Source organism: Ambystoma mexicanum, chromosome 3q (genome assembly GCF_040938575.1).
Source record: "Ambystoma mexicanum isolate Mex_15411 chromosome 3q, UKY_AmexF1_1, whole genome shotgun sequence".
NCBI classification, from domain to species: Eukaryota; Metazoa; Chordata; class Amphibia; order Caudata; family Ambystomatidae; genus Ambystoma; species Ambystoma mexicanum.
Window position 1 is genome coordinate 30,574,934 of NC_090926.1, and position 24,453 is coordinate 30,599,386.

General features: G+C 45.5%; 1 protein-coding gene across 1 annotated transcript in view; it reads left to right on the top strand.

The window, feature by feature from the left end:
- The window catches only part of PLA2G6 (phospholipase A2 group VI), an 840,871-nt gene that overhangs the window by 115,991 nt on the left and 700,427 nt on the right, over positions 1–24,453 (top strand). Inside the window, exon 2 of the mRNA XM_069652989.1 lies at positions 9,719–9,935. Coding sequence (XP_069509090.1) covers positions 9,727–9,935 — 209 coding nt within the window. The 5' untranslated portion in view covers positions 9,719–9,726. The remainder of the gene's footprint in view (positions 1–9,718; positions 9,936–24,453) is intronic.

The following is a 24,453-nucleotide window of genomic DNA, read 5'->3' on the forward strand; positions in this document are numbered from 1 at the left end:
CTTGTCGGGGAGACTGCTTGCCGGGCGCTGCTGTCCTTGCTTCTAGCGCCCTCCATAGGTTGCGGGGTCTTGGTGTAATCCTCCATCGTGTGCTGTTTCCCTTTGGTTTTGTTGAGCTTGCTCGTCATGTCTGTCGCTCTGCTGGGCAAGCAGGCTGCCTGCTTCGGGCGTATCGGTGCAATGCCACCGTCAGGGGCTTAGCTTCGTGAGCGTGGGCGGCCAGGTAAACCGCCCCCAGGGGAGAGTTCTTCTTCAATTGCTATTCGCTCCAGCAGTGTTACTCTGTGGGACAATCCCGTGCAATTCCCATGTGATCTGCTTATGTTTAGGCCTCACCCTTCCGTGTCTGCATGGGGGGGCTCTGAACCGTATAAGGCGCAGGATCTGTCCACTGGTCCCGGCTCGGCTGGCCCGGATTGTGCCCCCCGGACGTGCTTCAGTGCCGCAGTTCCTACCACCTTGTGGCCTCTTAGACTACTGTAGCTTCCCAACTCTCATATCCTGATGGGCCTCACAGTCCCAACTCCTGCGCACTTGTGGCCAGTGCACCAGCATCCCCCGGCCTGTTTGCCTTGGCTTGTCGTAGCCGCCTCCCATGGGGGCTGGGTGCTCCTTTATGGGCCAGAGCGTAGCTGTGCTCGACCCTTATATGGCTCCAACAATGGTGACCCCAGAGGATCAGCTCCTCTTCAGTTAATCACATGGGTGTCCGCGCTGCAGGGCCGCACCCGAGGCACTTTAAATCACCCCCACTCCCAGCTGGGGGGGGTCTTCTCTGGGCTCCGCACCAAGCCGCAATCTGGGGCCCCGGCTCCTGTGTCGCGCAGGCAGCCCGCAACTCATCTGTGCTCAGGAGGTCCGCTTGCACTGCCCCGCGCTGCTCCTCCTCCCAACGGCCTCCGGTGTACGTGCGCCCCGCCGGGCACGGCAGCAAGCCCCCTAGATGCTGCGCGTCCTGAGCGGGGGGACGTGTGCAGCAGAGTCCCAATGGCGTCCACGGGCCGCGCACACCCCGGAGCTGCAACTGCAGGGGGGGTCAGCAGCTCCCACCGCCCTCGCCTCGACCCGCCCATCTCCGTCCTTCCTCCTCCTCCAGGGACGCCCCGGGCACAACAACGTCACAGGCGCCCGCTCGCACTCTTTCGTGCGCACTACCTCAGCAGCACCGTGCAATCTCCTTGCAGGAGTTTTCCCTCACGTCGGGTCCGCAATCGGTGGCCACAGGGTGCCACTGCTCCCTCACCGCTGCGCTGCCCTTCCAGGGCCTTTGTCCTGGGGCACAGCGGCCATTTTGAGTGGCGCTCCACAGGTCCGCCGAAAAAAGAACTTCGGATATCTTCCTCAATAATCTGCCCTTTAAGTAATCGATGCTCGCATTACGCGCCGCTTGTCTTCCCATCCACCATCCTGTGTTTGGGGCCAGGATTTTGCCACAGGGAAGGCAGGTTTCGGTAGGATATATTCCGGATCGGCAGGAACTCCAGAGTTCCCCAGCCTCATACATGGCCAGCTAGCTTGTCCAAGTAGTTTATTTTTATTTATGTACTTTTCAAAACAGAACATTGTTCAATGCCAAACATACCTTGAGGCGGATGAAGAGGCATGAGCAAGTGGGTCATGTTGATTCACCAGGTCGAGGGATGTGGAAAGTGAGATGGCTTGCCTGCAGAGGTTATTTTCTCGGGTCCTTATCCTGTGCTGACCTTGTTAACATATAAGGACCTGCAAAATTGCTTACGCCCGCTGCCACAAGACCTACCCAAAACATAAGCTCTGTTTTGACTGCATTGTGAGGCCATGCTGCAGTAGTGGCCTTTAGCCCTGTCTACCCCAGGCCCAGTACTTGCTCTGTATGCCTTATGGCTTGGAGACTTTTTACAATCAAAATAATCCTAATCTGTACTTTTTGAATTAAAAGAATATTGCTGGTTTTGACAATATGGCTAAATATACACCCTAAATATAAAAACAATTATGAAAAGGCTGTAAAACCAGCAATTTACTTCATAGCATAACACAATCACTATTTCTTGCACTGTATACAAAAGTCAGATGGAATTTTCTAACATAAATTGCAACATTTATTTTAAGCAAAGATCTATGGAAAACAATATTTCTATGAACTACAGCTGATCCAGTGAATTAGTCAGTGTATGCTCTTCGGCAAATCATTTTATCTCACTGTGCCACACAAATACATCACTAGAAGTGCGGCACAGGGCCGCCGTATGGTTGGAATGCCGACTCACGTTGCACAGTGTCCATGTCTGTGTCGGGGAACAAAGAAGCATTTTACAGAAGCTTGCTCTGTGCCCACACTCTTTGCTTTGCAACATAATTCTTGATTGGTGTCTGATTGGATGCTGGGATCCTAGCATAAGACCTCTTCCTCCACTCTTGACGGTAGACTCCTGCTCCTGTCCAGATAGTTCTGGCCCAATCTCTTTTAGGGTGTACCTAGTTCTCTGCTGAGGGAGGGTTAGGGAAGTGAGGGGGTAGATGCTGGCTAACATCAGTTACTGTGCAATGTGAGTCCCAAGTCCTGCCATATAGAGGAGTCCCTGGTATTGAAAGGCAGAATAACGCTCTGTGAGCATGAAGTCTTTGATGCTCACTGGCACATTTTTAATAGAAACGAAACAAGATTACGGTCCTCATTACAAGTAGGGCGGTGCGTGACAAAACAGAGGTAATGCAGTAGTAACTCTGTTACCAGTGCATTACCACTGTATTACTGAACCACATACTATAACTTTGGTGGTGAGGCGGTGGAAGAACCTCCAGCAAAATGCCCAATTGCCAGAATTACCGCCAGTGCTAATTCTGCCAAAATACCCATGGAGCAATATGGACTCCATAAATGGGGACTAACACGGCCATACCGTTACTTGTAATCCAAGTGGCAGTAACGGTTATTCCGTTTGGTAATTTATATATTTTACAACACTAAGCAGATGCAATATACGGTCAAAACATGCCTTAATAAACCACTCCCCCTACCCCCAAAAAAGAAAAACAAAACAACTAAAGAAAGCATAGCTAGAGCTAGCACATGTCCAGGAATCTACCCCATATCTTCTATAAAAAATAAATTGTTTTCTTCCGACGATAAATCAATCTTTCCATGTCGGCCAATTTTAACATTTCGTCCATCCAAAAATTCACTTCTGGAGACAATCTCGATTTCCATCCTCTTAGTATCGGCTTTTTAGCCACTGAGGCACCTCCTAAATAGCCATTTTCGTTGAGAAGTGCATAGACCATTCCGTGATTCATCATCACCAAGAATGAATGTGTTAAAATCGTTATCCAAGGTCAGCCCTAACACATTGTTAAAAATAATGCAGAGTCTCCTCCAGAAATCACTCACTCTAACACACTCCCAAAGCATGTGTTGGAGTATCTCGGGACACTGCATCAATAGTTCCCAGAGCATGCTACATCACTCGATATGCTGAATGTTCATAATGCGCCTACAATGTTAGATGGGCTCGCAGCAACTGTGATGTTTTATTCCAGGCATACAAATGTTTAATTCCAGGTATACAAATGTTTGGGGTCTCGGTGCAATTAAATCTGGCGTGGGAGCTAGCGCAAAGGCTCCACCTAAAAATTATATATCAGAGTTGCGTTCTCGACCATTTTTACATTCCGGTCTGTTAGTTGCATATTATCAGCATGTCTTACCCTCCGTCTGAATCAGTCCCATGTAAGCCTCAGCGCCTTTAAGGACAATCAGATGTTCCATTACTTTTCGTTTCATATTACGAACTTCCTCATTAGCTTGACAAGCGAGCTGATGTCACCTGCATTGCGACATGGATGCACGTTCTGAGGTCCTTTTCTTTATTCCAAATGCAAAACACTCAGCCATCATAGAAACAAATCCTCGAGGAAGTTGGTAATGACCTAAGCTTATTTTCCGTTAACGGTCTGGTTGAGCAAGCTTCATTTTGTTGATGTTGAAATTGAAGATAATACAGCGTTGATCACAAGTAATTAAGTAAATGTTTGATTAATGGTGCAGCAAGAAAGAAAGCACTGAAAAAGGGTGCGGGGAGGAACACATACCTTAGTGAACATTACTGTCATTGTTTGACCAGGTGGCAGTTTCCAAACCCACTTGTTCAAGCCATAAAAGTGCTTCATGCACAACAGAGGTAGATTTTTCTCCATCAGGAAGAGATAATGTCAGAACTGCAGCTCTATTTAAATATGCCTTAATTCATTTTTTCTTGTCAAGTTATTTAGCTGCCTTAAAAGACCTCCTTTAAATTAGTATCTCCATAGGGTAATACAGGAAAATAGAAATAGGTTTTCCCTTAAAGCTGCTACTACCTCTAATCCTGGCAGCCTTTAGTAGTTTCTCCTCTGCCCTCACACTTGTAAGCGCCACCAGGATCTGTCTGGCTTTGGACGTGGAGACTTTCCCAACTCTGTAAGCAAAGTCTATGTCAATGTTTGAAATTAAATCGGCTCCAAAGCAATCAGAGATAATTTTCAGTGAAAAGGTCACCATATTTCCAGCGTCTTCACCATTCTCCTCCACCCCAACCAGCCTTAGGTTCCTTCCACATAGTTTCAAATCCAGTTCAAGAGACTTGTCCTTTGCTTTCTGGAGTTCTGTTTTCAAATTATTGTAAGCTCTGAAACTTCCAGTGATCTCCACCCTCAGGGAGACTGAGCTGGCCTCCAGTTTAGTGACCCGGTTATCCGGGTGAGACACCTTCTGAGTAAGATCTGCCAAAGATGACTTGACCTCACCAACATCCTGAGCCACTTTCAGCAGTAGAGTATACATTTCTTGAGTGTTGGGAATTGCATCCATCCCTGCAGTCTGCTTGGGTTTTTTAGGTGGTTTTCTGACACCTCAATCTTTTTTTAGTGCTCATTATCTTTAAATGGTCCAGGAGCTGCAGGTTTAAGCTGCTGCCTCAGCAACCAACATTCCGGAATCCATCTCCATATCTTTGTGATGAGCAGGTGCTTAAAGTAGCTCCTGGGAATCCACACCAGTCATTGAACAGGGGATACATCGGAAGGGCGATGAACTAGTAGATACTGTACATCAAATCTAATTTAGGATGAGAGACTGGGAATTTAACAATTTGCCTATTATGTTTTAAAAGGTCTTATACAATGTTATGCATTTAAAGACCTTGTAGATAAGCCCTGTGCAACTAAGTGATAGTTTGCTTATCCTCAATTATTTAAATTCCACTAATTTAAATGCAAGTGAATGAAGAGTCTGCTCTGTACTTTGAGTACCATGCCATTTATTACCGTCGAAATGTGTAGTATTGTAAAATCCAAAAAGGGGACTGAATGTTTTTTGCTTCTTTTAGTACCTCATTTCTACTTTTTTAAAACCTTGAAATCACAAGCCTCCCATATGTAATTAAAATGCATTTATCTAAATTCCTTAATGGCCAACAGACAAAACGTTACATGGGTATATTTTAATAGCATCAGTTGTCCTCGTGAGTTAAAATTAGCTCCTGATAGTCGTTTGTGTCATGTAAACCATGCTCTTCTGGACGAGAGGCAGATGCCAAATAGCTCTCAGCTCCTAATTAACAGAACCCCATTGGTCGATCCAGCACGGCATACTGTGGTAAGATAGATTGCTTTTAAAGCAGCCATACACCATCGGCCATTTCTCCATTATTGTTATTGTTATTGTTATTGTTATTTTGCATTTGTATAGCGCCTTATATACCATTGGTATGGTCTGAAGGCGCTAGTAGGTTGAACGCCCTTGGGAACCGAAGTTCGGGTCAGTGGAAAGATTAGAGAGAGTCCAAAGGTGCGTGTGCGCACCGGTATGTGTGGAGCTGGTGCGGAATTCATGTGGTAGCTGCTTCTTAGCGGTAGGTGTGGTGTTGAGAGATCAGGGATATGTGTTCGGTCTGGCTGGAATTATCCAGACCGAGTGTGGCGGCGTTAGGCCTGAGGAGAAACGCCTGGCTGGGGGTGTGACACCAGCCATGTTTACTTAGAGTGATGGGGGGTGAGCGGCAGATGTTGATATGAGAACAGTTATACCGAATGGTGTCATAATATCTCTGTGTTCTAGTTGAATGGTGGTGTAAGGAGAGAGTAAGCGTGGGGTGTGATATGCAGTATGCTCTTTCAAAGATTCCTTGCATTCCAAAACAAAATATGCACGTCGCGCAATTCTGAGCGGTCAGGTCCGTTCTATGTGTTTTGGTTCACATCCGCTCTATGCACTATTCACCCATACACTCATTTGTTCCATGCGTTCGTCCGCTCCACAACGTTCGTTCGTTCCATACACTCGTTCGCTCTCCACACACTCGTTCGCTCTCCACACACTCGTTCGCTCTCCACACACTCGTTCGCTCTCCACACACTCGTTCGCTCTCCACACACTCGTTCGCTCTCCACACGTTTGTTCGCTCTCCACAAGTTCGTTCGCTCTCCACGCACTCGTCCGCTCTCCGTAGCCTCGTTCGTTCTCTGCACCCTCATTCGTTCTCTGCACCCTCGTTCGCTCTCCGTACCCTCGTTCGCTCTCCGCACCCTCGTTCGCTCTCCACACCCTCGTTCGCTCTCCACACCCTCGTTCGCTCTCCACACCCTCGTTCGCTCTCCGCACGCTCGTTCGCTCTCCACACCCTCGTTCGCTCTCCACACCCTCGTTCGCTCTCCGCACGCTCGTTCGCTCTCCGCACGCTCGGCCGCTCTCCGCACACTCGGCCGCTCTCCGCACACTCGGCCGCTCTCCGCACACCCGGCCGCTCTCCGCACACTCAGCCGCTCTCCGCACACTCAGCCGCTCTCCGCACACTCAGCCGCTCTCCGCACACTCAGCCGCTTTCCACACTCGGCCGCTCTCCAGGCTCCTTCGCTCTCCAGGCTCCTTCGCTCTCCAGGCTCCTTCGCTCTCCAGGCTCCTTCGCTCTGCACGCTCCTTCGCTCTCCATGCTCCTCCGCTCTCCACGCTCCTCTGCTCTGCACGGTCCTCTGTTCTGGACGCTCTTCAGCTCTCCACGCTCCTCCCCTCTCTGCACTCAACCTCTCTCTACACTCAACCTCTCTCTACACTCAACCTCTCTCTACACTCAACCTCTCTCTACACTCATGTGCTCTCCACATTCATCTGTCTTCCACATTCATTATTCATTATGCACAATTAGCCCATGGAAATCGCTGCCTCACTGTGATCTCATCAGATACTGCTAAAGCAGGGTTACATTAGTTCAGTCTTCATTATTTGCTGCAAAATCGTCCGACAATGCTAACCCTCCCATCTTAGTGGTCATTGCTGCAGTGTGTACTGAGATATTCTGAAATGCTGGTAAAATATACATCTCATTGAACCGACGACAGTGTACACTGTGCTGTCACTTGGTACAGTTCATGTTGCTGTCTCATTGGTTAGATCACTAATGACTGATATGCCACTAGATAAGGCTAAATGTTCTGTCTTGCTCTGTCTTAGTGATCAAACCTTTAATGGCGCCTGACTCTTTTAAATCTTTTTATTTATTGGGGTCCATAGCAGGGGTGTAAAACCTTTGACACTGCAGTGTTTTTAGACTATAATTCCCATCAGCATTACCTAGGATAGTCCATGTCGAAAGATCTGGTATGTTGCGATTTCATCAGAAAAAGTTAATGCTGCCATCTCATTAATCAACCCTTCAGTTTGAACAGTGATCTCATTATATGATGTCCTATTGGTCGATACTGCAGATTTCACTATGATATCTATTGTGATTAGGAGGCTGAAGCTCAGATGCAGTTAACACTTTTATTAGTTGACACCATAAGGAACTCAATTGAATATAATCCTGGATAAACCAGAACATTACTATGTCACTGCTGATAGTAAACTAGCAAGTCAGCATCAACTAAATTTGGACCACAGTGGCTCTAGGAAGATATAAGAACATTCTCAGACACATTCTCAGACACTGTTAAAGCTGTGATCTCATTGGTTGGGCTTCAGTCCTCTTATGAGCCCAATGATATAGCAAATCCTGTAGCAGCCATTACGTTGGTCAGGCCCAGTGCTTAACTCTGGGATATCATTAGACACTGTTAAAACCTCTTTTTCATCTGTGGGCCCTTTTATTCTATTTGGACGTCCTCAGAAGTGAGTAATGCACTTGTCTATTTGTTTGAGCCTTCAATGTGCCCTGTTATTGCATTAGATGAATTATGTGCGCCATCTTGTTGTTCGGAGCCTGCATGAGTACACAAGAACAAGCCTTTGATATGATTTCATGACAAGGCAGAAAACAATGTAAGCGCTAGATGACCAGACGGTGTGGTGGGCGGAGTAATCCATAGGCCTGCGGAATGTTACTGATTCCAGGAAGGCGGAGAACCCGAGGAGCGATGCACTGCCGAGTGGCGCGGCACACCAGTGTCAAGCAGATCCAACACCAAAGGCTTGTCGGTTGCAGACAGGAGAAACCGAAATGTGAGACCCAACCATGAGGAAGTCTGAGTTGCAGTTCCGCATCAAACGGAGAAGCCGCCTCCCTGACGAGGGACACCACTAAGAACCAAGTACGCGTCTGACAGAGAGGAGTGGGAGGAGGGCGTGAGGCACCGAAATACCCGACAAAGGCGTGAGTGTATTACAAAATCCAGATGGCCCGAGTAGCCACATAGCCCACGAGGCTCTGAGCAACGTGATATCCCAAGACGGGGTGAACACAATACAAAACCCAGATGATTTGAGGCCAAATACCTCACGAGGGGCCGAGCATCGAGATGCACCTTGAAGGGGTGAAACTAAAGAGTAGCCACGAAGGCCTGAGGACCCCTCTAGCCTATGCACAGCTAAGAATCTAGGCATCCGACAAAGGGGTGAGAAATGTAACAAGTTGAATCATACAATAACCTGCAAGAGGGTGAGACACCCACCAGAGGTGAACTAGTGACAGAATCCAGAGGTACCAGAATACCAGAGACTCCGAGCAGGGGTAAAAGACGTTCCCAAGGAACAAAGACTCGCTCACAAAGTCTGTTGTGACAGAAAAGAAAGACTCACAAGACCAGTTATTCCAGTTGAGTGTGCAACTGATTGAACTGATCAGAACATTTGCTTGGGTATGGTATGGTATAATATGTTAAAGAGATTTATAAAGCGCAAACAGACACCTTGTAGAGGCATGATGCCGCTATACCAGGCTCCCCAGGCCGAACCACTGGGATCCGGAGAAAATTGGCACTAGGAAGAGTAAAAGTCTCAATGATACATTTTGAACACGAAAAACCAAGTACATAATTGGAGGGAGGACAGAAACCGGCCACCACAAGCCAAGAAAAGGGGGATTTTTCTTACCTGGGCAGGGTTTTTATTTGTTTCTCCTAAGTGTTAGGGACAGACAATAGGTCAGAATACTAAATGGAGGACGGAATTTCCGTGAGACATTCTGACGAGTGCTAGTTTATTATTTTCTGTGAAGAATAGGCAATCCATCATTTTGGAGTCAGGGCCAGTTGAGGCATTAATTTCTTTAATAAGATCACTTTGTTGAAAACATGTCCTCTTGTCTGTCTCCTATGTTTGACTGACAACAGTCATGTTTATGTGAGAGACTATTTCTTTTGTGGCCATCCTATGGTAGCTTTTGGCTTGCAGATGAACATTGGGTGAGTGGAAGGGCAAAAGCTTCCAGAAGATGCATTTCCTTCATGGGCCATCAATTCACACTGCACACTATCCCTTTTTCTCTAGATCGGGCCATGCAGTTCTTTGGGCGACTTGTCAGCAGCCTGTCCGGCGTTGCCAACATCTTCTCCAACCCCTACAAGGTACGTGAAGTGCCCCTTGCAGAGTATGCCTCCTTCACACCCAGTAAGGAGGATGGTAGGATTTGCCTCTATAGCAACATGAATGCCCGTTCCTGGGACTGTCTGCTGGTTACCCCGCAGAACCCGCAAAAAGCTTTTCGGTGAGTGCCAATTCCTATACTTGTAGCTTTTCAACTTTTGCTCGTGAAGTAGTTTTCCTCTGTGTTGTCTCCACATAAAACCAGAGGAAAGTGCCTATGAAAAAAGAAAAATAACCTTAATTGTTAATTTCCTGCACCCCTATATTTTTTAAAATGGCTGAAATGTAAATATTAATCAACTGTATTTCTTTTATTCAAGTTATTTGTTTTATAAAGTGTCACAATTACTGACCAGCGGCCACTAAAAGTCCACGGATCAGAATTTGTAACCAGGCTGAGAGATGATTTTTTGATCAGTTGTGGAAGTTGAGAATGGCATGAGTTACATTGCGAGAAGCCTAGGCTTCCCATACCACTGTACCCGGAGCACTGTATATCAGCAGTGAGGCAGTTACATCAGCACCAAATGATAAGCACGTATGTTTGCGTCCTGAGATAGATAGGAAACATTTGTAAGACCTGCCCACTCCCGCAGTACAGAAAGACGACATGTTTGGCATATTGAGATGCTGAACAGATTTAAGCAGATCATGGGCATAAAATAATATCAATGAACATATCAAAAAGAGGAGGAAGCCACTTCCTGAACATTTATTCTGTTTTGCCTCAGGCAGAGGTCCTGTACCTGTCAGCACTGTATTCATTGTGTACCACCTGGGTGTGGAAGTTCATACACAGGACATGTGATATCCAGTCCTGATGAATACAAGAACCCTTTCAAATCGGCATATTGTCGGAACGGTTTCACATGTTTTCATTGCAGCATCACGTTTTTGTCGATTTGTTTTTAATGGGTGGGGTGTCCCCAAAATAACCCTGCCACCACATCACCCACCACACCCAAAACCCCTACACATACACACGTCGGATATATTTAAAAAAAGAAAAAATCGCCAAAAACCATCTGAGGTGCAAACACCACGGTGAAAACAGCCCCGGTGAAAATTGCCACGTTGATAACGCAGTAACTGGTTGAGAACTAGTCGACTTTCCCTGTTTAAGAAATAAAGAGGGTGTATTAAATAGTTTGCATCAACACCTAAGTTGAAAAAGCGTGTTGACTACATATAAATGTTTGGTATTTATTGTATGCATTGTGTTTTCTCATCTTTTGTATGAAAATGTTTTCAGTGAAATATTGAATCATTTTATAAGACATTGAATAAATGTATACTAATTGTCTACGTTTTGAAGCACACTGCCTAGAGTTGAAATCAAGTGTGATTAATTCACCAATTCTTTGAATTTAATGTTTTTAATTAATCTCAATCAAAATTATGTTTTGCACTTTGTATTCAGTTCTTTTTTTCTGTGCTGTTATCGGAACCTCCAGTTGTCTTTTATTCTTTGATCCTAGCAATGTATAGATTGTCCAAGTTATAATATAGCATATTGAAAAGGTGGGGTTTGTACTTGAGCCCTATCGTTTAATGGGGCTGATACCCTTGTGATTACAAGTCATTGAAGGCGTGTCAATAACAAGTCAGGTTTCAGGGGTTCCCCTGTGGTGTTGGGAGCAATTGAGTGTTTTTCTCAAGCCGTGGGCCTTGCAACCTTATAGAGTTTACTTCTAGTTTGACTTCAACAAGGGGATTTCAGAGTTTGACATTTACAATGTTTCTAGTAGAGGGTAAGTGAGGGTTGGAGGCAGGTGTGCTGAATGGCTTGAAATTGCTGGCAGCTATTTAGCTCCTGCTTGTAGCTTGACCATAACAGCTACATGGAGCTACTTTTGCCTCCCAAGGCCAGCTGGCTGGTGCCAATCAAACATACCTGTGTGGCCTTAGCTCTGTGACTTTGGAAAAGTATATAATGCAGGGTTCGAAATTGAGGGGAGCTGGGAGTTGACTAGCAACTGCTTGTAGCCTAGAAGAGCCTTGTTAGTTTGACACACACAGCTACCAAGAGACACTTTTGTCTCCCAGGCAAACTGATGCCTGGGAGACACATATAAAGGGTATTGGGTCACATATAATGGATAAAAAGATATAGAGGGTCATTACAGGTTTGCCGGTATCAAGCTGGTAATTCAGGCAGGATATCAACAAATGGTATTACCGTTCTCGCCGCCTGATATCGTTGAACTTCTGGGATATTACAGGTGGGGGAATATTACTAAATCCCCATTCCGTGGAGTCCACCAGGACTCAATGGGGGAGGGGGGAATTGCTGGTATTACCGGCAATACCAGCTGTTTTTTGCCAGCAGAGGCCTGATTTACCACCAGCTCTTGGCTGGAGGTAAATCAGGTAACCCCATCGCCAAATTTGTAGTTTGGCAGTGCGAGAAAAGTGGCGGTCACAGAATTGCTTCCACATTTTTCCTGCACCACCAAACTTATTACGAGGGCCATAGTTTGCTTCCCTGGAGAAGTTTAGATTTGCGGCACACTACGTTCTAGACCCTTGTTTCCCTCGGGTAGTTCCTGCTTATTAGGTGATTTCTGACACCCAGGAGGGAGCTGTAATAATTGGGTAAGTTTCCATGTCTTCTTACTTCATGCGTAATCCTGTTGTGATTGCCTGGATTTGCACCTTTGGTAGCCTGTCAATTCATTTTTATGATGCGTGTAAATATTACAGTAATCAGGCCATTCCTTGACTAAAGGTCAGGTTAGCACCACACAGTGATTGGTTTGTAGAAAGCGGATGACTGCTAGATCACGGCTGTTGAAATGTGCTCTCTGGACTGTAGCATTTACTTGGGCAGAGAAGGATAGGTCTGAATTGAAAAGGGCTTTCAACATTTCATTTGCTTTTTAGACTGTGATGTCACCCAGTGTGCCAGTAAAGATTAAAGAGTAGAATGCATTTCTCTGTATTCCTCTTCATATAGACCACTGTTTTAGTTCATTTGAGACAGATGTATCTTTTGCACATTGAGTACTAGCGGTACCACCCTGCGTTGCATGGGTCTGTAGCTGACATGCACGTGGGGGTCTGCTATAGCCTTGTGTATGTTTTATTGTGTCATATCTCTCGAACTCGCCTATACTGATAGAATAGGGCTGGACCCCGCTCTATCCCTGCGCAGGGCGAATGGGTGGAGTTGGTTAAATGTCAATATAGCCAGTATACCCCAGACTGGTATGCTGAACTTGTGCCCTAACTTCCTTTTATTTTCGAAAAGTTGCAAAATCATCAATATTCCAAAATTGCCTATACTGATAGCCAGCCCTACAGATAAGGTGTGTATTGGACACTTTTATGCACTAAAAATTGGCAAATACTCCCAAAATATAAAGATAGGGAGTCCAAATACTCCAAATAAAAAGTAGGAAAAAGACATGTAGAATCGTGCGCTCCTGCTTTCACCCTTACAGCTCCATCGATATGTTTGGACCAGTAGGCCCATAGTACCACAGGAAGAAACTACTATTTTAACTGCCCAATTGTAAGAAGTAAACATGTATTTTTTATGTGTATGAATAACAAGGGGAAAAGAAATACATATTTAGGGTTTCCTGTTTTAGGGGTTTATTTTCTTTTACTTCTAGGGGTGTTTTTCCAGTCTTTTCAAAACATTTCAGAATCTGTGTTCATCTGTGTTTTCCCGTTTGCCTCCTTCAAGAAATCATGGATAACTGTTTTTTCAGTGTAAACACACAACAATTATTTTATTGTTTCATAGTGTGCTTAAGTAGGGTACTATCTCTCAAAGCAAGATGCTATGAACACTTTCCAGAGAATAAAGATGAATGTGTAACATTTCTACAAGTCAAAATGATTGTAGTAAATCATTCAATACTCTCTGCCCCTTATTTTCCTTTCTTTTCTTCCCATGAAGACTTTGTGAACACAACCTTTCCACATTGTAGAGGCTTCTAATATTAGCAGATAAGGTATAGGGCCTCATTACGAGCATGGCGGTCCGGGAACTACGGTACCGGTAAGCATGCCAGTACTGTAGTTCCCAGACCGCCATACTGCAAGCTATGCTCGCGGGTGCCGTCTCAGCCGTCAGGTTTTTCCTGGCGGGTGTAACGGCACCCGCAAGCAGAGCACGTCGGATGCACCAGCACAACTCTGAATGTGCCGGTGCAGCCGACATCCCCATCCCCATTAAGCCCTATGGGGCAGAATGGGGATCGGGAGGCCCTAGATTCCGGCACCCGCAAATGGCCAATTACCAGGTCCACCGAGCTCGGCATGACCCGGTTCTTGCCCATTTGTGGGTGCCGAAAAAAATACAACTTCGGCGGCAGCCCTGCCGTTTTTAACAGCACGGCTACCGCCAGAGTTGTAATAAGGCCCATAGTGTGATAAAAGGATTTGCTCTTGAGCAATCACTTTGGTGGAGATAATGATTATTTTTATGTCAAAAGAAATAAACTCCAAATAGATAGTAGCTGTTTATCAAGTGCTGCTAACTACAAAATGAGAAGGGAGTCTCATAAATGTACCCTCTGAAGCTTGAATGGAGGGGGTGAGCAGGCCAAAACTGTCATGTGGCTTTCTTCCTATTCCTGCTGCAACATGTGCTCCAAAATGTGCTGTTTTGACTGGGGATGAGCACGGCTCTCTCACTTCATTCTGTGTGGGAACATTTGTTACCATAGCGAAAATCAAAAGCTGGCACCCTTGAATTTTACGCACAATATGTGAACATATCTTAAAGTGAAATATACAAATATAGTTCAATTGACCTTCTCCTTAGAAGAAAGTGTGCAAGACAAAAGAGCATTGGACTTTTAGAAAAAGTAATGAACCAAATGTTCCAATAAATATGCTGGCAAAGTATAAAAGATGCTCACCTTTCAAACCCAGCAATCTATAGTGAAATTGTACCGGAAAAAAAAATCCCAAAACGAGACAAGTGCTTATTTTCTTGTGGGTAAGATCTGCACTGGGTATGTGACAACCTGGGTAAAATCCTGGTAGGCAAATACTTGAGAAAGCTTGCCAAACTAAAAGAAAACCAAGGGTTGCGTCCGCCCTCTGAAAAAAGTTGCGCTTTTCACCCACATGTTTCCTTTACTTGTGCCCTGAAAAGCAGCCACAATCGGGGACAAATAACTGCACCAGTCACCAGGATTTCAACCTCTCTTTCCACATCCTGGGCAAATATTCATGACTTACTTGCCCTCATCATTTCCCCTACTCACCCCCATGTTCTGCTTTATAAAGATAACTTGAAAAATACACATACCATAGTAAGGTACTCACACAAATATATAAATCCGTATAGAACTATGTTAGGGAAAAAGTGTACAATTGTGGCATTACCCCCCCATGCCCATCCCCTTCTCCTTCCCCTCCACCTTGACTGGCACACTACAAATACCAGAATGCAATTGAGCAAATGGCAAAAAATTGCCTTTGGGTTTTGAAAGGCTTATAACAAAATGCATTGTGTGAAAGGGTTATCTGGTTGTGTTTGACAAATGCAGGGTTAATCTATGATGTGATGAAAATATTACATTCTACCAAAAACAAACACCTTTTGGTGTTAACATTTCTTCACACTGAAAGATTACGCGTGTCTTGTCCAAAACAATGGTCCCTTAAATGAGTCATCATTTGTATATCGCTCCTAATTTAAATTTAAACACTCTCATTAAAGAAAGAAAGTGCTAAGCAGCAAAGAAGGGGCCTGCAGCTTCAGAAGGGCTGATGGGTGCCGGTGCTCCAGAGAGCCACAGGAGTATGGGAGGTGGCCGTTACACAGTGGCCTCACTCAAGCCTTGTCCATGGAAACGTCACTCGGCTTTCCTTTTAAAGCGGATAGGCAGCTGACACTTTTCAGCTTTCCTCCAGACAGATGCACATACATAGAGGGTCTGTGGCCACCAACGGAGATACTGAAAAATCCATGTTAAACCATTTTTTGTAAATACAAATATTTGTCAGTGGTCAAGGGCTATTTTAGGAATTTTAGCCAATTTTAAGACGTGAATCAGCAACCACAAAAATATCTCAAATTTGTTTACAATTCCTCCAAAAAACTCTGACCACATACAAATAAAATATGTATATTTTTTTACAAAGAACATGATGTAACATTGAATGTGCAGTGTTTTTTAATAAGGTCAGGGGACAGGAGGGGAAGCAGTGGCAGAAAGCAAATAAGCATACATGGAGGAAAGTAGGGCCATTTTCTTACTGTCTGCCAAGCCCCCTCTCGAGCCACCTCTTTAACCCCAAACTTCCTCCCATCCCTGCTCACGCTAAGGAACCACTAGGTTAGGGGAAACAGTGTTTTTCAGTTTAAACCTAGGAGGCACTGTTTTTTCTAGGGGTGTTTTTCTGGTGTTTTTCAGATTTCACTGAAAACAGGAAAGCCTATATGTTACAAAAAAAATCTATTTTTTTTGTTAAAACATCTTTGTGCTCGCTTATAAAATACTCTCATTGGGAATTGGACTTACATTTTTACTCCCTAAAATATCATTTTACTCCCAATTTTAAAAAATAGGGAGAACAATACTCCCACTCCCAAATCTTATCTGGAGCGCTGCTGATAGCACAGGGCCGGACCCCACCCTGTTCAGGACGAATGGGTGGGGTTGGTCAAATTTCATTATCACCAGTACACCCCAGACTGGTGTGCTGACCGTGGGCCAACATTTCAGCCCACCAACTGTTATGGGGCTGAGCCAACCCCGAACATACAAACACACCTTCACAAATATATATATAGATTCTGTGAGTCACTCATGTTGGTCTGGGTTCCGAGTTAATTCTTTCACTGGTGGATCTGGCTGTTAACTGCTTGCATTTCAGGATTGGAATTTGAAGTAATGGTGTTCAATTCCTTCTGCTACAGACACCTATGATTGTCTAAGAATAAAGATGAAAAGGGTTTATCCCTTTAAATCAAAATAAATATCATAAAGCTAATAGTACCAAGAGATATGTTTTGCCATTTTAAACATGTTATTAAGAATGCATATTTCTTCTCGATCAAGCCACAAGGGAAATGGTGTGTCTCTCAAGTATGCATCTCCATGTAAGCTCTGTAGTAAACATTTCAATTTAAAATGTGTTAGGATTTGATAGGTGTTTAAAGTGGCCTCAATCTGGCCTTTCATTTTGACCACTTTTGTTTACTTTTAAAGATCTATTAAATTTTGTAGAAGAAGTTGAAAAGGATAATTATGAACAAAGATTCCCATATTCACAAATAAGGTAAAAACACATTGAAAAAATAGCAAACCTTTTAGAATGGATTATTCCCATAAAATTGTCATGACATTGAAGAATATAGTGGGTTGAAAGCGGAAGATATTCTAAATTTACATCAGCAAATGTAATTAAATATATATTCTATGTGTCTGAGAGGACTTTGATTTGAATTCCTCAAACTAAAGTGATGTTAAGGGCTGAGTCTCACTCCGTGTATCTATTTAACCCGTGTGGTCAGGAAGTCAGGCCAACTCTTGCCTGAATCACTCCCCACTAAAATCCCAGTCGTACTCTTCAACTTCCTCACTATGACACAGGCACAAAAATACAAGCTGGACTTCATTCCAACTGACCATTCAATGGTCAGCCTCCAAAACCTGCTGATCCACAGCTGCGGTGCTGAGTCAATCTCATGTTTCTCTCTTTCTCACTCAATACCTCTGCCCTCACTGATGACCCATCACTCTTACCACTCTTAGATGTTTCACTGTCCTTGTTTATCCTTTACTTTCCTGCTCCTCCTTTCCTCCTACTAAAACCCCTAAATAGATATTCAAACCTAAGTGTGTGCCCCCCTACTAGCACCAATTTAGGACTTTCTTCAAGCTCTCTTTTTCACCTCTTACTGACTCCAATGTATTGGCATTTCTGGAGTTCAGCACTGGCAACTCACTTTGAGCACTGTTAACCTGCTTGCTCCTTCGCTTCCTCTTGCCCACAGACTTAACCATAGCTCTCCCCAGCCAACCAAATTCCGAGGGCTACCAACCATGCACCGCAAAACCACTTTCTGTATCACATTGGTTCCTACAAGGAATCAGTCTTTGCTCTTGCTACTGCTCTGGATTCAGCCAAGTCAACTGTTACACTAATCTTATATCCTCTTTCCGCTATCGGTCTTATTTTATTTTTTATTTTATTCTATTGCTTATACCGCAAGCCTAGCTCAAGAGCAGCGAAGCGCTTTACAACAGGATTGTGCCAGAATTGGGCTTGTCATTTTATACAGTAACACAGTGCTGTTGGTGGCAGAAGAGAGGGATTGTTATTCGTCTGGCAGGTATTGTTGAAAGAGCCATACTTTTAGTGTTTTGCAGAAACTGAAGGATGGTGGGCATTTCGAGCCACTACCAGTATTGAGTTCCAGATGGTCGGGGCATGGCGGAGAAGGACTGCTTGCATGTCTTCTCTTCGCAGGCTAGCTTTCACTCCAACCTTTTGATAGTTTTGCTATGTGAGGTACGAGTGCCTCCAGCGATGTGGAGTTTAGCCGACAAGTATGTTGGTTTTCCGTGCTTTGTAGGTGATACATGCAGTTTTCAATATGATCCTGGCATGGAGGGGGAGTCAGTGAAACATGCACAGTGTGGTAAAGATATGTCTGAATTTGCGGGTCTCTGTGTTGAGGCTGGTTGTAGCATGGTGTGCTGCTTTGAGGGGGGGCAGGTAAGTATTTCCCCCAACGCTGTGTGAGATAACTAGCGCTTGGTCCACCGTATGGAATTCGTTCGAGGGAAGAAAGGGTTTGATTTTGCATAGTGTGTGGATTTATAACCATGATGTTTGTGCCTTTTTGCCTATGTGCTTTTGGAAGGAAATGCTACTGTTAACAGTGAAGCTTCCAGGCACATGTCATCCAGCCATTGTTGCACGAGTTGCTGTTTGGTGGGGGGTCCGATTAAGACAAATCTGGTCTTGGCATCCATGTTTGGATAGTAGTCAGGCATTTGCAGAGGTGAACAATGTCCTGAGGGCCACTGACCTTAAGGTACAGCTGAGTGTTATCAGCATACTGATAGATGGCTATGTTGGTGTTTCCTCCTCCAATCTTCTCTCCATTCTTTGTTTCTCCTCACTATCAGACTTCCCAATAACCACACAAGCTGAGCTATTCCCAGGGCTGCTAACCCTTCTTGTGATATTGCTGACCCCTTTGCAACACAAACAGTCAAGGAACTCATAACGATGACCTGCTCTTACCCTTGCACAATATTTCACTTTCCTCTGATATTGACCCAGTGTGTTCTATTTTTTCTTGATGTGAAGATATACACTGAGGCAGCGTTGGGAGGCAGACCCCTTTATTGGCATTTGTATGAAGTGGCCCGGCTCAGGAAGGCCCAGAAGCAAGGCCACTTCCTGTTGGGACCTGTCAGGGCCTGGATACCTAGGCACAACTCTCTGTTCCAGTGCTCCCTGGCTTCCACGCTGGCCACCAGATAAATACCACCATGCGACAGCCCCTCCATGGTCTCTGACATAGGTAAGTCCCATGCTGCTTCATACAAGCGTCTGTCCACTGCATCTCAGCTTCACCCCCTGTATCCAGGCTCCTTGTTTCACACCTAACACATAACCTGCCCCCTCCGCCACTCACAATGTGTCTGCATGCTACCACCCACTATCCTAACCCTCTCTCTCAGCTGCACACACTGAATCAATCAGTCCCGTCCATTGTCCAAACTGCCCTCACAGCGTTGCCTTCTTCAGCATTGCGTACTCCCAGCGATACACATGAAGTCACCTCCCTGGCCAGTCAACCTAATCTTGCTCAGAAGCAACCTTCTCTACCCATACCCAACATATGCCCCGCCCCTACTACCTGCATTCCTACACACGGCACCCCCCCCCAAATCAACAGCTGATCACACAATTAAACCATCTATAAATTCCTTCAACCCTTGTATATCGTGTATATCGTTTATATACCCTTGTATATCGTTTGGTGCTCCAAATGCACCTGACGCTACCTCTATTTTGTTACTTGGCTCACTTGATGTTACTGCTTTGTGTGCCTCAGCCGCTTCAATTGTTAGCTTGTTATATGCTCCACTTCACTACAAAGTGATGCGTGCCACGCTAGATACCAATGCCATGCGTGCCCCACCTCTCAACAAGGCCCTGTGTGCCGCCCAATATGTGTGCCAGAAACGTGCCCATCCTGACTACAAACTATTATGTGTTTTGCATGATGGAACTGCCTTATATGTCCCTTCTGATTACAATTTTCTGTGTTCCTCATCCCAGGATTATGCTATGGGTGTTTCACCCAATAACAATATACACCCCAGTAACCTGTTATCTTCTACTTATGGCCTACCTGCTTTGCTCATCTCCTCTGGGAACTCTATCCTTGTACCCCCTGCTAAACTCTTCATTGAGTCTAACATCCTGCACTTCCTCCCCCACTCTTATGCAATCTTGCCCTACCGAAGCTACTTCCTGTCAAAGCTAGCAAGCAACCCAAGCTCACTAAGTGGCAGTAGTGCCCTTTCATCTACCTCCCCTAAGCCCATGTGTGCCCGGCCTTCTGCGCTGCCCAAGCCCATGAGTGCCCTGCCTCCGGCGCTGCCCAAGCCCATGAGTGCCCTGCCACCCATGCTACCCAAGCCCATGATTCCCCTGCCTCCTGCACTGCCCAAGCCCATGAGTGCCCTGCCACACATGCATCCGAAGCCCATGAGTGCCCTGCCAACTGTTACCCAAGCCCATGAGTGCCCTGCCACCTGCTCTGTCCCACGAACGACTTGCACCCCCAGACCTAAACTCATGACCACTTCTTCCCACCCCTCAGAAGCCCTACAATTACACAACCTGATCTCTAGAACTTCCCGGCACCCCGTTGATCTCCAACAGCTCTCCTACCCTATCACAACCAACCTCAGACTGCTAAGGCTATCCAGCTGGACCTCGCAACCTCTACCACTGAACACTTTCCCCATGCCATGAGTCTGCATGCCAACCAATCTCCTCCTACTGACAGAACAAACCACTTAATTGGGCCCTTATTAACATCAGATCCCTGGCCACCCACGCTATAGAAGCTCATGACCTTATCATCGACAACCAAATTGACCTACTAGCCATCACAAAATCTTGGCTATATAGTGCCTTCGGGCCCTATGCTCAGCATTGCTATTCCCCCAACTACTCAATCCACAGAACCGACCGTGCTAACGCCATTGGTGGTGGAGTCGCTGTCATCTACAAATCTGACCTCCATATCCGCTCCATTCCTCTGCCTCCTACTGAGGGATATGAAACGCTATTAGTTAAAACTCAAGACTAATGCCCAGACTTCTTTCGCCATTCTCCTGCTCTACCGGTAACCTAATGCCTCCAGCTCGCCTGAGTCTGAAATACCCCTCCTCATAACACTTTTCCTCAAACCAGCCACCAAATGCATAATTTTAGGTGACTTCAATTTGGGTTTCAGTGATCCAACTGATCAGAAAGCTACCACTGTGGTCCTAGCCCTCCACGACATGAACTTGTCTCTACCCCTAGCCACATGAAAGGACGCATCCTTGACTGGATACTTACAACTAATTCGACCAACGACATATCTCTCATCAGCCCAGTCCCATGGTCCGATCACCATCTGATTGAATTTAAACTACATCCCTCGAACCCCCCGAACAACAACACCCGACCATCACCCATCCAAATCCTAGTGAGAAGTATTCGGAAGCTCACTCATGGAACTCTCAAACCCACCTCGGTTACTCTCATTGAAACACGACCTTCCAGCTGCAAGAGTCCCATGGCCCTCGCCAACCACTACCACGACAGCCTCATAGTCATGCTAGATCAACATGCTCCCTTCAAAAACAAATCTCTATAACCTTTCAAACCCACTAACATCTGGTTCACAGATGAACGCGTTCTGCTCTACAGACAGAAAAGAGCCAATGAGCAGCTACATAAGATACACCCCACCCCCAAGAATGCCTCCCTACTCGCAACCATTTCCAAAACCTACAAGGCTTATATTTTTGCGACTAAAACTGCTTCCTATGACAACAGAATGAGCATGGCAAGCTCCAAAAACCAGGGAACTCTTCACAAGTCTTACGCGAATTAGAAAACCCTTGTGCACAAACCTCCTTAGTTCAGCCTGACACCGCGCCTTGAAACACTTGTGTATAGGCGCGTTATGAATGCCATATCATATCATATCATATCATGATGCACCACTATTCAAACTGCTCTAACTACCAAAATCAATTTACTCTGTAACAAAATAAAGACTAAGAAAGTCCTGCTCACTGCCAAACCTACGCACCGGTCCATCATAATATCGCCCAAGCCTAGCCCCCCACCCAACACCCCCCAACCTCCCCTCCGACGCCAGTCCCAAGCATTTATTTTCAGTCAGTATCCAAAGTAGCTGTTCTGAATACCATCCAGGCCCTCAAACCCTCCAATTTCAAAGGAGATACCTGCCCTGCCAACATCATAAAGCTCTGCGCCCCCAACCTCACTCCCATCATTACAGAATGTGTTACCTCCTCATTCAATTCATGCGAAATACCCACTACATTAAAGCAGCCTGGGTTACCCCCCTACTAAAATAAACCTCCCTGGACCCAATAGTACCTACCAACTACAGGCCCATTACCACAGTACCTTTCCTGCTCAAAATCCTAAACTGCATTGCTTACTTACAATGCCAGCAATTCCTAGAACAACACTCTCTCCTTGGCGTCAGACAATGTGGTTTCTGAAATGGCCCTTATTGATCTAAAAATGCAGCTTGACAGCATTAGAGATGCTGGCAATGCTGCAATCCTACTATTCCTAGACCTCTTCGCTGTATTTGATCTCATGGACCACAACCTACTCTGCCAAAACCTTACCAGGGTCTTCCACTTCTCACCCGAGGCAGTCCGATGGATCAAATCCTTTCTAAGTGGCCGTACCTCCAGAGTATTCATTGACAACCACTCAGCCGACCCTATACCTGTCCCTCTTGGTGTCCCACAAGGCTCTTGCCTTTCCCTGACCCTCTATAATACCTAGACTAAACCCCTCTTTGACATACTTGACACCCTTGGCATAACCTACACCAACTTTGCAGACGACACGCAAATTCTCATCCCCCTCTCTGGCAACTACACTAATGACTCGAACACCATTAACAAAGTCTTCTGCATCATTCAGTCTTGGATGACTACCCATAACCTTTGCCTCAATGATGTGAAGACAGAGTTACTCATTGTAGGCTCTCCCGCTTGCCTCAAAGCTCTCAACTCCTCCTACACCTCCCTCACCATTGTCGGCTCTACCATCCCTGACCTCCAACATGCCAAAACCCTGGGAGTTTACCTCAATGCAGAATTAACCATGACGAGGCATGTCACTGCTCTGGTATCCTCAACCTCCTACACCGCCAAACTTATCTCATTAAGCAGACAATTCCTGAGCGCCAACAACTGCCTCACGCTATCCAGAGCCATTATCCTGAGCAAACTAGACTATTGTAATTCCCTATTCAAGGGCACATCCGCGTCCAATCAAGCTAAGCTACAGCTGCTTCAAAACAAAGGCCTGCGGGCAGCTCTGGGCCTCTGCAAATTGGAACACATTTCTGCAACTCAACCAGAAGTCCATTGGCTACCAATAAAAGCACAGATTGACTTCAAAACCTTGACTATAGCGCACTGATGCATCTACAATGAAGGCCCCATGTACTTGAACCATTGCATCACAAAGAAACAGCAATGTTGCTCACTCCACTCCTCTGACCAGCTCACTCTAGCTGTTCCATGTTGTAAACTTGCCAGAGCAGGAGGGGTTAGTTTCAACACCACAGCCCCCACCCTGTGGAACTCCTTACACCCACATTTAAGAAATGAGCCCTCCTACCCAGCATTCAAGCGACTGTTGAAAACTTGGCTGTTCAATATGTTTGAGTAATACTCTAAGCATGAACTGTCTCCTACTTTGCCCGTACTACTTCCTACTAACGCAATGATCTGTAAAGTGTTTACCCTGTTATTACTTTATTACGCTATACAAACGCTGTGATACCTGTGGGTCTGGGCGTTATACAAATGTTAAAATAAAATAAAGTATGTTACTGCACAGCAGCCCCCCAACATCCAGCGCCAAGCTGTCGCTCCAACTGACCCTCGTGGAATGTCACTTCACCCAACAACATTCTGACATTCCACACTATGCATTCCACCCACCCCACTCAGCACCCAGCTCACGATACAGCAAATCTCCCATCCCCTCATCAACACTCAGGCCACCACCTCTCCTTACTCTTGTCACCCTAACCAAATTCAAAATCTGTCCACCCTTGAAACTCACCGCCCCCTTCATAACCTTATCAATCTGCACAGATTCACTGTACAATGGATCACCCTTCCTTTTCATTAGTCCCTTCTTAATCGTCGCCCAGTCACCTTCACAAACTTCCATAACCTTCTGTCCCTTTCTCATATTCACTCTCCTCAACCATTCCTCCTTTTTTCCATCCACAGTCCTCCTTACCTCCTCTACCACACAAGCAGACTCTCTTGGCCTCCCCAATCATGCAGGAACAATCTCTGTATTTCCCTTCTTACCTCTCATCATTTCAAAAGGAGACACACCAGTGGTAGAAT